Source organism: Heliconius melpomene, chromosome 6 (assembly GCF_056956725.1).
Source record: "Heliconius melpomene rosina isolate 202511_hmr_F chromosome 6, ASM5695672v1, whole genome shotgun sequence".
NCBI lineage: Eukaryota > Metazoa > Arthropoda > Insecta > Lepidoptera > Nymphalidae > Heliconius > Heliconius melpomene.
Window position 1 is genome coordinate 7,861,677 of NC_140394.1, and position 13,494 is coordinate 7,875,170.

At 29.7% G+C, this 13,494-nt stretch overlaps 2 protein-coding genes across 6 annotated transcripts; one reads left to right on the top strand and one right to left on the bottom strand.

Annotated features, from left to right (window-relative positions):
• Positions 1-11: 11 nt before the first annotated feature.
• On the bottom strand, positions 12-3,949 carry Vps60 (vacuolar protein sorting 60). Its single transcript, XM_085186654.1, has 5 exons — positions 3,761-3,949; positions 3,535-3,686; positions 2,606-2,771; positions 2,079-2,202; positions 12-688 (listed from the first exon to the last, which is right to left on the bottom strand). Exons 1-5 carry the CDS (start codon positions 3,827-3,829, stop codon positions 519-521), a joined length of 681 nt encoding a protein of 226 aa, XP_085042780.1. The 5' UTR covers positions 3,830-3,949; the 3' UTR covers positions 12-518.
• Positions 3,950-4,886: 937 nt separating this feature from the next.
• Positions 4,887-12,820, top strand: LOC146538328 (thiamine pyrophosphokinase 1). Of its 5 annotated transcripts, none has more exons than XM_085186650.1 (8): positions 4,887-5,087; positions 5,265-5,451; positions 6,231-6,389; positions 9,133-9,215; positions 9,679-9,765; positions 10,802-11,081; positions 11,541-11,681; positions 12,041-12,820. In XM_085186650.1, exons 1-7 carry the CDS (start codon positions 5,061-5,063, stop codon positions 11,669-11,671), a joined length of 954 nt encoding a protein of 317 aa, XP_085042776.1. In that variant the 5' UTR covers positions 4,887-5,060; the 3' UTR covers positions 11,672-11,681; positions 12,041-12,820. The 5 variants fall into 5 exon arrangements, with proteins under 5 accessions (XP_085042776.1, XP_085042777.1, XP_085042775.1 ...); XM_085186651.1 differs by having other exon boundaries at positions 5,298-5,451; positions 11,541-11,663; XM_085186649.1 differs by having other exon boundaries at positions 4,888-5,087; positions 11,541-11,663.
• The last annotated feature ends 674 nt before the right edge of the window (positions 12,821-13,494 follow it).

The following is a 13,494-nucleotide window of genomic DNA, read 5'->3' on the forward strand; positions in this document are numbered from 1 at the left end:
ACAATAAATTAAGCGAAATATTTTTTTATAAATTTTATTAGAAACATGAATAGATTACATTTACACGTGACAAACGTTAAAGCAACAACATTTTCAATATATATTTTCTATGAAACCATTTGACGTAAAACTCGACAACTTCCAAATATCATTAAATAAGATAATATAATTAATTATGAAAGATACAATTATTAAAGTAGTTATTTGAATAATTTTAATACTTTGTTGCGCTGTAATAACAGAATAAATATGTGCTAAATTATTAAACCTATTTAATAATATATGATGCCCAGCAAATGTTATGGTCTAAACAATAAGATATAAATTTACTTTCGGACTCATCCTTTTCTTATTCTATATATAAAGAGGCAAATTATTTTGAGAATTTTAATGCCAAAGTAATGGCTGAAGCTACGACAAATAAATTTATTTCATAAATAAAAACTATTTTAAAAAATAATTATAAATTCAAGATGACACTTAAAATAAAATGGCGGCATATTGACAGCTGACAGACGTTAGCGTGACGTTTGCGCAGCATTCGGTACTTGAGGCAGGCCGAACTCGTCGACTGGGACGCCATCTTTATTTCTAACGCTGTCCGCGCCCGGCTCCTTGTCAGGCGCTGCGGGAGCTTTGACGACATCGTCTAAGTAAGACGTATCATCGTCGAGGGCTATTTCATCACCTGTAAGAAAAAGTGGGCGCAATGTTTATTTTTTTTAGGTAGTCAGAAAAAACCCTACTGTAAAAAAACGTCGTTACCCAATGTACCCTGAGATCCGGCCGTTGAATCCTGCATATACGAGTTTTCTTAATTAAACCTATATTAATGAATAATACATGAATAGTAGAACAGATTACACCTGGGTTGCCTAGAAGAATCCTGCCGCAATCACCTTTAATTACATTTTTTCGTAACTCATTTTTGGAGAAAATTGCACCCATACGTTTTTTATATGAACCGCACATCCGTTCATTGAAATGTAGTTTTCAATATAATTAATAAAAAAAATATCCGCAATAATGGTCACCCTTCATTATATTAAGGGAACATGATGTATATGTATGTACATTAATAGTTTACAGTAGATCGATATTTGTAAACATTTATTTAATTAGATAATTTAATTGTTTCAAAATGGTAATTTAAATTAATAAATAAATATTAGTATTTAGAAAATAGATTTTGCAAAGACTCAATATTATAGATTCATTATTTTACTTGAAAAATAAAGATGATTTCTTCTGCCTTCACGTTTTCTGCGTGTACTTAATATGAATAAAATCATAATTTAACAGGTGAACAATTAGAATAAACATTGATTTTAAGATTGACCTTCTATTATATAATATTTTACTTTAAAACATAAGGCAGACCGCGCATTTCATCGTCTATTCTCATAGTCAAACGGAACCGGAATAAAATATTTCAAACGCTGGCAACCCCTGTTTGCGGCAGGAATTTTCCAGGCAACCCTATTTTATAGTGTTTAGAAAAAAATAAGCTTTAATTTGATATATAATTCATTAAAAACACACATGAGTGCAAATTATTAACATTTAGTGACATGTTTAAACCAGGCAACCCTAGACTTGCGGCAGACTGAGAGCTGGCAACCCTTAATTTTCCAATTCCTTATGCGATTATCTTTCAAATGATGTGCGATTCATATAAAAAACGTATGGGTGCAATTTTCTCCAAAAACGAGTTAAGAAAAAATGTAATTAAAGGTGATTGCGGCAGGATTCTTCCAGGCAACCCAGGTGTAATCTGTTCTACTAATCATGTATTATTCATTAGTATAGGTTTAATTTAAAAAACTCGTATATGCAGGATTCAACAGTCGGATCTCAGTCTAATGGTGGAATCAAAAGTCGCGTGAGCGCTTTGCCTTCTTACCAGAGTGAAGAAATGAAAATAACTCATGCCCTCTAGTGACAATCGTTGCGTTCTCAGTAGCTTCTTATTACTAGAGAGAGGAAATTAAAATAATAATTCATTCACTTGTGAATTGAACCAAACACCAAAACAATGTCAAGTTATTTTAATCAAAAAATAATTAACTGGTAGATACCTAAAGCATCAAGTTCAGCAGCCAGCTCGTCATCATCAATCTCTGGCATACCATATTGACGACCAAGTGCCTCTTGTACTTCATCAGCTTGTTCAAGCATGTCTGCTAATTCATCATTAACATCCTATAAAAATTACACCATAAAAATTATATAATATTGTTATCATTTAATTTCATTATTAAATAAAACATAGTAAAAGTTGAAGGCTATTGTAGCAAAATCGGACAGCATCTGACTGCAAATACTATTATTATTATTAGGTATTTGATTCCAATTTAGGAGAATGAATTATTTTCAATTTCACTCTCTGGTATACAAAGTGTGACAGAACTCAATACAAGTTCATTCACTCAACACATAATATCTCAAATTTAGAAAAGTGTAGAACTAAAGCATGTGAAGCATGAAAAGATTTTTTTTTTATGTTGGTGGTTGATGCTATATCCTGTATATATCCAGATAGGCCGAAATAACCTAGTGTAAAATTAAGTTTATTATTCTCTTTAAAAGTACAAATGATGCAAACCTCAATTTGATCTATATTTATCTTTTTAAATTCCTTTTTCATTGAAGCTACACCATCTTTCATGGCAGATACTGTAGCGTGAGTATCCTTGAGAGTTTGTGTTGCATAATTTGCTTGTTCCATATTGAAAGATTGAGCTCGCAAGTTTTCAAGTTGTTGTTCATACCTGCATAGTATATGAAATAGAAACTTAAAAACATAATCATGACAATATCATACAAAAGAAACAAGTTTGTGATGAATGTGATAATATAAATAAAGAAAAAATTCTAAAAGTGGAAATGTATAGATATTTTCTGGAAAAAATTATAACAAACATTTAATTGTAATTTATTTCGTACAATATGAGTGCAGATCCCCAAAAACTTAGGATTATATATTTTTATATCTTGTACTTCTTGTTGACCTTCAATCCTGAAATTGGTATGTTACCCTTGGCGGAAGAATATGATTCACACTTGACTGGATTTTTTTTAATAAAAAATACTTTTTAAATAAAAAGCTACAATTTTAGTTTATTAAATATTTAAAACTTAAAAATTAAATAACACAGTAATAAAGCTGAGTAATATTGAACTACTCTAATAATAGTTTTAGTCTCCTCCCATTATCTAACAAATTGTCCAAAACAACAGTGAAGAACCAGTAAATATATCTATTTATGAACTATTTTTGTTCCCTCCCTCAAAATATGAGATAAATAAGAAGTAACAGTGCAAAAATTCTATTTTGAAAAACTTTAGTTTTACATACATCATTATTTAGCAAAGTGTAAATAATGAGATTACTTGGACCAGGGAAGCACAACAACATTCTGTGAAAAACTCTTGATGGAGCTTAAGTTGAATACTTGAACTAACTAACTAAATAAGTTAACTTATTTAAATATAAATTAACTAAAAATGTAAATGTATAAAAAAGGTTCGTACATTTTTTTTTGTTTCAAGACTCTCATTGCCTTTTGTTTTACAGAATTTTTAGCTGGTCCTTCCCTCATTTTAGCCATTTGCTCTTTATATTTTCTTAATTCTGTATCCAATTTTTGAACTTTTTGTTCTATATTATCTGCTCTGCTATCGACCTGAAATCATGTTTTTGCATTAAAGATGATTCACTCCGTATACTATACTGCGATTGTTTAACAATGTTACGTACATTGCTGATGCAATCTGTGATGCTTGGCCCAGGAGTTTTAGGCTTCCCTCTGCCAAATAATCTATTCATTGTAATATTCTTCTAGTAATTTCTATAATAAAGGTATTTTATAGAATTCTTGATCTTGATCAGTTAATAATCATAAATCTGAAATATCAAATCACAAGTCACAACAAATTTGACATATTCATAATGTTGCCATTGAAAGATGTAAATGCTCATTATAAAGATTATCTCTGAATATAAGTAAGTGAGCTAAATATTGAAATTGTATTTCGAGATATAAAATACCAAAATTAAATTAAAATATTACGGCGTAGTCGGCGTATAAATAAATAAATAAATGAAATATCATCCACACCACCTGGATACGTTCCAATCCACTACTGTGCGATTTTGTAGGAATTTCCTTCCACGCGAGCGGAACTGTGGAATGGCCTACCCGCGGCAGTGTTTTCAGAGAGTGGTCGAGATGACATGGCTACCTTCAAAAAGCGCGTCTATCTCCCCCTTAAAGGCCGACACCGCACCTGTAGCTGGTGTTGCACGGGGTCGTGGGCGGCGATGATCACTTACCATAAGATGACCCGAACGCTTGTTTGCCTTGTCCTTTTCCATAAAAAAAATGAACGTTTCTACTTTAATATAGGTGTGTAGCGCGTACGCTTATTACGTGGTACTCATAAAACGGCCCCATTTTCAAGTTAGGGTTAGTTAGATAGTTACTTAAATAGTGTTAGTTAGCTAGTACGACTGAGGTGGGGGCCCTGGGATCTCAGTCTAATTATAAAGTGGGTCTAGGAGTAAAAATCACTTTCATCATTTTATTTTGTATCATATTTATTGATAAGCTAAGCTAAAATATCGTTTTCCACAAGAAAAGTTTGGATATTCTATTCAGGATCTTGTAGGGTCAATAGATAAATCATATGGGGTGAATAGAAAATAAATGCTACGGTAACTGGTTCCTACCCCTTCAACAACATTCGTAAAAAACTAGGATATTTGGTTTGTGTAATAAAATTAGATATCATGAGTACTTATTTGATTTATGGTATCTGACATCTTTAAGTATTTTGTGACCTCCACACTGCCTCGGACGTCGGTTTCGAATCTAATGATGAAATATGTCAAATTGTCGAAACGTAATGACATGACAATGTCACGAGGACAAGTGTGTGAACTGTGATCAGTGCTATATAATTTAATTTTTAATTTGTTCTCATTAATTTTTTCTGTACAAATATATACTGTCTAAAATTAATAAAAAATATTTTTAGAACATAAATTTAATTAAACAATGTCCACCAACGGAATGTTAAATAAGGTTTGTAGTCAGCTCACTAGTATTTTAAGTATCATTTAAATTGCTTGATTTTACATATATAAAGTGAAAGTAAAAAATACATGCTTTATAATATCGAAATTTATCATATTAATGCATATATTTTTAGATGCCCTTATTTTGTAATTAATTTTTGTAGTTAATAATTTTTTTTTGTAGGTACATAAACTATTAAATATCTTCTATCTACAGCAGAGTCCTTGTCACACAAATAATGTGGTTAAATGTTGGAAATGGGATGTTTATGAGTTTATTCGGAACCAACTCGATACAAAATATGCTGTTCTTGTATTAAACAGGACCATTTCTCAGAACCAAGACTTTATTAGAGGCTTTTGGAATAATGGTAAGCTTATTAAGTGAATAAATATATTATTCATATGAATACTTTATTGTGCAATACTTTTACTGTACTTTACTATACACTAAGGAAAAAAGTTATTTAATTACAAACTGTATTCATACAAATTAATTTCTTATTTCCTTCTTTATATATAAATTGTACATTTTTCAATTGTAACTGTATTCTACAATAAAGTAATATATAGTATATTTTATTATATAAAATAGTATATTTTATTATATAAAATAGTATATTTTATTATATAAAATATACTATATATTATTGTAACACAAGTAATTTAACAAAACCACAGCCAGAATGAAAATTTTGAAATCAGTTTATGAGAGTAGGAACCAGAGTCTAAGTTGGAACCAGAAACAAAGTTGGAGTGAAAATAAGTAATATTCTCATTAACTTAACTTTTTGTGAATATATATTCTAACTATATATTTTGCACTATTTACACAAATTTTACAGAGAAATTTCCAAAAATACTTATTTTATAGTTCAATTCAAATAAATTCCTCTAGTAAGACAAACATCAGAGACTTTTAGGAATGTAGAGAGAAATTTTACCACATTTTAATTTGTTGGACAAGTTTAAAATTGTTGAACCCCTGACTGCGGCAGCTGTCACATTCTCACATTCAGTCATTCAGCATGATTGTTTTTCTTGTATGTAATTTAATGTAAAATTTTTTTTTTTGAAAAAAATTCCTTTAAATTAAGAAAACTGAAATACTATTTATTTTCTTATATATTATATTTTTTCATCATTTTAGCAACTGTTAGAATGACAGTTGATGGAGGAACAGTCCACTGGGATAAATTTTTGAATACTTTACCTGAAAATTTACAAAAAACAATGAAGCTACCAGACTATATTACGGGAGATTTTGATTCTATCACAGAGGAAGTCTTAGAAAAGTACAAAAAGAAAGGTTGTAAGGTGATACTTACTTAAGATATTTTACACTCAACAGATAAAATAAGTTTTTTCAAACTAATTTTTAATGTGGATTTTCATATTATTTTTATCATCTTCTTTACAATTTAATACACTAACTTATTTATCAAGTAGTAATTTTTTTTTAAAGTATCATAAATATTTCTTTATAGGTTGGCAAAACATTCTATATGAAAATTTTGCCAACACTGCTGTCAATAACCTTCCTCCACTCACTACTAAGAGGTCACATTTATTTGTCATTGTTTTTTCAAAATTATTTGAATAAACTGAAATAATACTTAATGTCATTATGAAATTTGCAGAAACTTAAGAAAGTGTATTTAACATAATTTTATCTATTGTAAATGTATATTTTTTTATAATAACAATAAAACAATATCATGAAGTCAAATAGTTATAAAAATACCTTGATTAATATGCATGATTGTAGATTACTTTTGTATTTTGAAAAGTGATAATCACATGAATGCTTCATTTCTTTCTTTCCTGTTATATTTTTTTTACTATTTCCGAATAACAAAAAAAACAACAATTGTTCAATTGATTTAAGTCATTTTTTTCCATTTTATTTTTAAGCCTAACACCCTCCTTTAATTCTAATGTGGGAATAAAATCTACAAATATTTGTGGGCTCCATGTAATTATGAAAATAAAAAAATATCATTTTATTTGTAGGTCAGGGTCAAGAACTTATGATAATATACATATGTAGATTTTAAGTTTACGGAAATTATCGCTCGCGCGTTTATATTATCAATCGTAATCGTATTCCGCTCTAAAAAATATTAAAGGCTTATCATGTTATCTTTATAAGCTTCAATGACATAATGATTATATTGGTTCTCAGACTCGTATTTATAATTATGAACCACTCTTAAATCTGAGATCAATATATATATCTATAAATGTAATCTAAAGTTGGAACTCCAGACATGAAAGCGATTAATAAATGGGCCTTACAAAGTGTATTGAATGGTGGAAGGTAAATTATTTAAATTAAAATTATTTTCGTATTTATATGATATTCATATTGTTACTACACAATTACATTAATTACAATATGAATATAATATTCCTGTATAACTACTGTTATAGTACCTAAATATATTATAACATACAATCAAACTACACCTACGTATACCTAAATAATTTAAATATTATTAATATAAAAGTCTAAAAAGACAGTAATATTTTAAGTGATGCTAGCTAGCTAGCTTTTAATTAGAAAATTAAGGCTGGTATTTATCAATCGCTGTCAAGTCTAAGATCGATCTTAAGATGCCGTTTTTATTCATAACTTGACTTGAGAGTGTTTTTTTTATTTTTACCAGAATAAAAATCCGGCTCCGGCAAATTAAGCAATATATTATGTATCTTTATTCTGTTCGGAAATAAATATTTATTTATTTAATTAATATTTACTTAGACAATAGTTTTCTGTAACATATGTTAATTATGTTATTAGGAAACAAAAGGAAACACCTGCCTGTTATTTAATATTGCTCAATAGTTGTTTGTCGTATTCAATAATTTAGTGTGTGCCATAGAGCGTCGTTCTTGCGTACTATAAATTACAGCCAATAAAGAGTTGGTAAATCATATAATATTTTTCTTCTTAATTTTTATCGGTGACGTGCACTTCACGCTTCATGTAGTATTTGATTAGCCAATTATTTTTCGAAAAATTCAGACGTTAATTTTAATAAATCTAAAAGTTTTTATTAAAACTGGTTTTATGTAACTTTGTATTATACAATAGAACAACATTATATTTCTCAATATCATTTATTTGATATGTAATTGATTGATGATCCGTATTTTCATTCAATACCACCAACGAGTTATTTGATAAATTTATCTAAGTCAGCTTCACGCTGTATCCCGCACACAGCGGGGTAGGCAGAAGGAACTTAGTGTTAAGACACTCCGTTCCCCACTTTCTGCCGAATTCTGGACGCATTGCGTGTTGAGTGGCAGAACTCGATGCCGCTGGCCTTGACACCCACAACCGTTCGGGGATCGAACCCACAACCGTCGCGTTACAGTCACACCAGTTAGTCAGTACTGCACCACGACCAGCTAAAATAAATAAATTTATCTATTTTATTTGAATAATTGTTGTTGATGCCATTCATTATTCAGAGTTATATTTCCTGGTTCTTCATAAAGGTTATTTAAGTTCATAGTACATCTATGTTGTGTTGCGAATATTTATCAATATTGTAATAAACTTTAATAGACTATTGATAGATATTGTACAATACTATATTATAAGTAGAATATTAGAACATATTCGATTTCATAAAACAGAAATTAGATATTACACACAATATTTATACAAATGTATCAACATTAAATAATTTAAGAATATATATAAATAATGATTTCCTATTAATCTCTTTGATACTTGACTTGAAGGTTTTTATGATGCTCAATAATTATTTAGATAATAAGATTATCTTTGGAATCATAAAAAATATGGGCCTTGATAAAAGTATGTTTAATCTTATACAATCTTTATCCTAAAATTCCCTGATATATGTATGTATTTTTTTTTATTTTATTTTATTAATATCTGCTAGTTAGATTGACTTTATTAATTTATATTTATACTTTATTAAATTTAATTACTAATGAAATATAATTACATAATTTTAATAAAATATACGTAAATTAGAGTTTGCTTGTAGAAATTGAATATTTCTTTGTTATAGACATTTTGATTTCAAAACAAGAGTTGATCTTATTTAGAGAAAGAGGCTTGGTAGAGCTAGAAAATTATAAAGATAGTAATCAGGTATTTAGTTTTTATTCCATAAGGATACTTCTCCTTCGTTACCTTAAATATTGAATATAGGATGTTTAAAATTAATTGGTAGACATTTTTTCTGTATTCGTTAGTTAGTTTATTAATTTTCTGACTTAAGTAATTGCATGAACTTGAATGTAATTTACAAGCTAACATTTTTTTTAAAGATTTAAACTAGCATTCGTAGACAACTCCTTATAGGTGTTTGTCTTATTGAACCATACTCTTTACATAATTTTATAATGTAGGTTTATTATGTGTGATGGATAGAATATTTTTGGAACTTATATTTATGTAAATTAATCCTTTATTAAATTTTATATGGGTAGTCAAAGGGTTACTTTGGCATTTATACTATTAAGATGTAAGGGCGTATAAGGTCATATTGCATGGTTTGAAAACTTATTTTTTTTTAAATATTTGTTATATTATAAGATATATTGAATTTCAGGCAATACACACTCCAGATCAAAATCATACAGATTTCACGAAAGCGCTAATGCAGTTAAATAGCCACTGCAAAGAGACTGATACACAAGTAAGTGTTGCTGGTTCTATTAACAATTAATAAACTGAAAGTGCCTCAATTTATCATTATTATATTGAAGTTCAAAAATTGCAAAAATACAAATTCTAACAAGGTTTGAAATATTTAATGATTTTTTTAGCTTCAGGCTGTAAACCGCACATAGCAGGATAGACAGAGGGAACCTGGGACTGGGAAGTGTTAGACGCTCCGTTTTCATTAAGATATTCTCGTTCCCCACTTTCCGCCGAATTTTTGATTTGTGCGAATTTGATTTTCACGTAGTATCTAACAGCCATTTCCCACCAATGCATATTTTAAATTACGGAAAGGATCTTCGTTCCATTTTAACTAAACGACCGAATGATCTAAGAAGTGTACAATTGGATACTTGCAATTAATTATTTTAGAATCAATTACGTAGACCACATGGGAAGCCCCGGGTATAAAAAGTGGGGGGAGAGGGGGTATGAAGTAGCAAAATTTGAATATCGTCGTTTATTTATACACACCTACTTTTCCGGCCTCTGCTATTAGTTGCATTACTGATAACAATACATGATTATCTAAATTATAATCGCGCCATTATCATTTGGCTGTATATTGGCAAACCAAGGTCAGATTTGATATAAAAGTTGTTTTATATAGAACTTGCCATAATTTGACTTAGCTTAATGCTGTATCCCTAGCGGGGTAGCCAGAGACAACGAAGCGCCAAGCGCTATGGTCTCTGCGTACCTCTACCGCTTCTGTCATCAACCTCTTCATACATACCATCGGTGGGATCCTCATGCATTTTATATTAAAAAATAATATATATGCAAAATATCATATTAACAAGATAAATGAGCTTTGATGATAGGAGGATACTGAGAAAAAAGGGACAGTGAATTGTTTATTTCTCTGCAACGTCTGTCGTAACATAATTATTTTTTTTTTCGTTTAGTCATCGTTTGTTTTATTTGCAATTAATTTAATTATTACAGACACAATCTATCTTATACAGTATTTTTTCTTGTTAAATTATTATTATTTTTTTAATTTGCAGCTTGACAATGTCATCGCGATAGTCCAAAGTTCAGGAAGAATTGATCAAATTTTAGGCAATATTCAAACTTTGCACTTAGTAAAGGAGATGAATTTATTTCAACCACATACTAAAATGTATATTCTTTCGGACGATTCAATATCCTGGCTTCTGGAGCCTGGAGACCATATTATAAATGTTCCAGAAGAAAGTCGAAGAGTGAAAAAAGCTTGGTGCGCATTGGTTCCTATAGGTGAAGCTTGCCAAAGTGTTACTACAAGTGGATTAAAATGGAATTTAGGTAAATTTTATTTGAAATTTAAATTAAAAGTGAATCAATATACTAGTGTTAATCAATTTTTATTTATTTTTCTTCTTCGTCACGTTCGGCGCAATTTTTGAGACCTATTGTGTGGAGTTGCGGAAATCAACCCTGCGCTTTGTCTTGTTATCAGATAGAAGAAATGAAAATAATTCATTCTTCCCAAGTGGACATCGAACTCACAACCGTCGCGTTTACTGACGCTGTGCCAAGTATTTTTTCCTAGTATTTTTTTATTTAAAAGTTTTGAGGCAAAAGCGCGGCGTTGAGTTCCGCCATTCAACACGCAATACCTCCAGAATTTGGCGGAAAGTGTGGAAAGGGGTGTCTTAACACTACGTTCCCTCTGCCTACCCTGCTGTATGCGGGATACAGCGTGAAGCTGATTTTTTAAAAAGCTGATTTTTTTAAAAAAGTATTACTCTATTCCCTTTACAGATAAGCAACAGTTAAAGTATGGTCGAATAGTCAGCACATCGAATGCGTTCGATGGTTCAGAACAAGTGAAGATCAAATGTAGTCACACATTATTATGGGCTATGAAAGTACCGGGCTTAGTGAGTGAGTAAAACTTGTTAGGTAACAAGAATTGTTATTTTTGATATATATATAGTAATATTTTTTTTTTCACTAGCGACCCGCTCACAGCCTCGCCCGCTATAACAACACTGTTATTTATTTATTAATCTGAATATACATTTTTTTGTGCCTTGTTTGTTTAATGAAATATTGATTATTCTATTCATATCTGATATTTAATATTTTTTTAAACTCTATTCTAAGTACCATTAACTTCATTGCTATAGAAGTATAGACAATTTGTAATTATAAAAACAATATTTTTTCGAAGTGCTTTGTGGTCTTTACAGTCTATTGAACTTGTTGCAGTAAATGTGTATATTTAAATATTAATTTAATTATTTTTTTTTCTGTTTCAGATAAATAAAGTCACGCTACTACAATATCTTAGTGATTCCATTATAGTGTACGATTAATTTTGGGTATTAGGTTAAATTTAGCTTTAATAGGAGAAATTGTTACTTCAATGCTACTTACATTAATTTATTTACGTGTCATTAAATATTTTTAGTTGTAATTTATATACGAGATGTCACTTGGGAGAATGAATTATTTTTATTTCCTCGCCCTAGTAAAAAAGATGCGGCGTTGGGTTTCGTAAATTTTATTGGAAATCAGACCGAGTGTCTTAACACAAAGAACTCTCTGCGTGCACCAGAAGGAAAAGCATATTTTTTTATTAGTTAATAGTTCAACGCTTCAGGCAAGCGGACCACAAACGATGAATTTTGATATAATAAATACGTAATTAGTTTTAATATAAATGTATTTTTTTTTTGGAAATTGTTTTTAATAATTATTACTATACTTTATAAAAAAGTTTTTTTATTTTATTTTTGTACAACATTTTTTTGCTACGAAAATATTACATATTACATAATAAAAAAATCGTAATTAAAAATTACCTATTTTTATTTAATTATTAATATACATTTTAGTTTTTTTTATTTATTTTATTTTAGTTTTTTGTACAATTTTGAAATGTCGAACCATTACATTTATTGTGTTTTCCCAGTAAGAAACACTTAATTGTAATATTTAGAATATACCTATCTGTAATTTTTGACGTGTTTCTTATGTGATGACTGTCAATGTAATTTACTTTATGAAATTAAACATTTCGTTTTTTGTTATTTATAACTAAAATGTCTTATTTTATTTTCTTTTAATTAACATAGAACCTTATAAAATAATTCCCACGAAAAATGAAAAGCCACTTTTCCTACTTGAATGAGGTATCTATTTAATATTTTCCCCCTGCTCTGGTAACAAGGCAAAGTGAGATGATAAGTTCCGCCACTCGACACGTAAATCCTCAAGAACTTGGCGTAGAGTAGGAAACGAATTAGCTTCCTGCTGTCGAGGCAAAGCGCAGCGTTAACTTCCGCCACTCAACATGCAATGCCTCCAGAATTCCAGAATTGCCAGCAGTTGCGGCTCCCAAGTTGGGGATTTAGAATCCCGCAATTAGAATCGCATATAGAGCTATGTGAACACACCTTAAGTGCCTAACGTAATTCTGAAAGCAAGTTTACATCGGGACGATTAACGTAATGTGAGGAACATATCTTTAAATTCCTAGAGTAATAATAACTAGTAGAGAATACTGATAATACTAAGATGATTCGTTCTAATAACATATAAAAACGCAATTATGTATCTATAATCAGTAGCCTGACAATTAATGGCAATAATACAATTACGTCACCAATAAAATGGTAACGTCACTCATTTTATATGATGTTATATATCGTGAATTGGATATTAGCATTTAGCAGCAACTAGCAATGTATGCCTTTGTTTACACACCGAG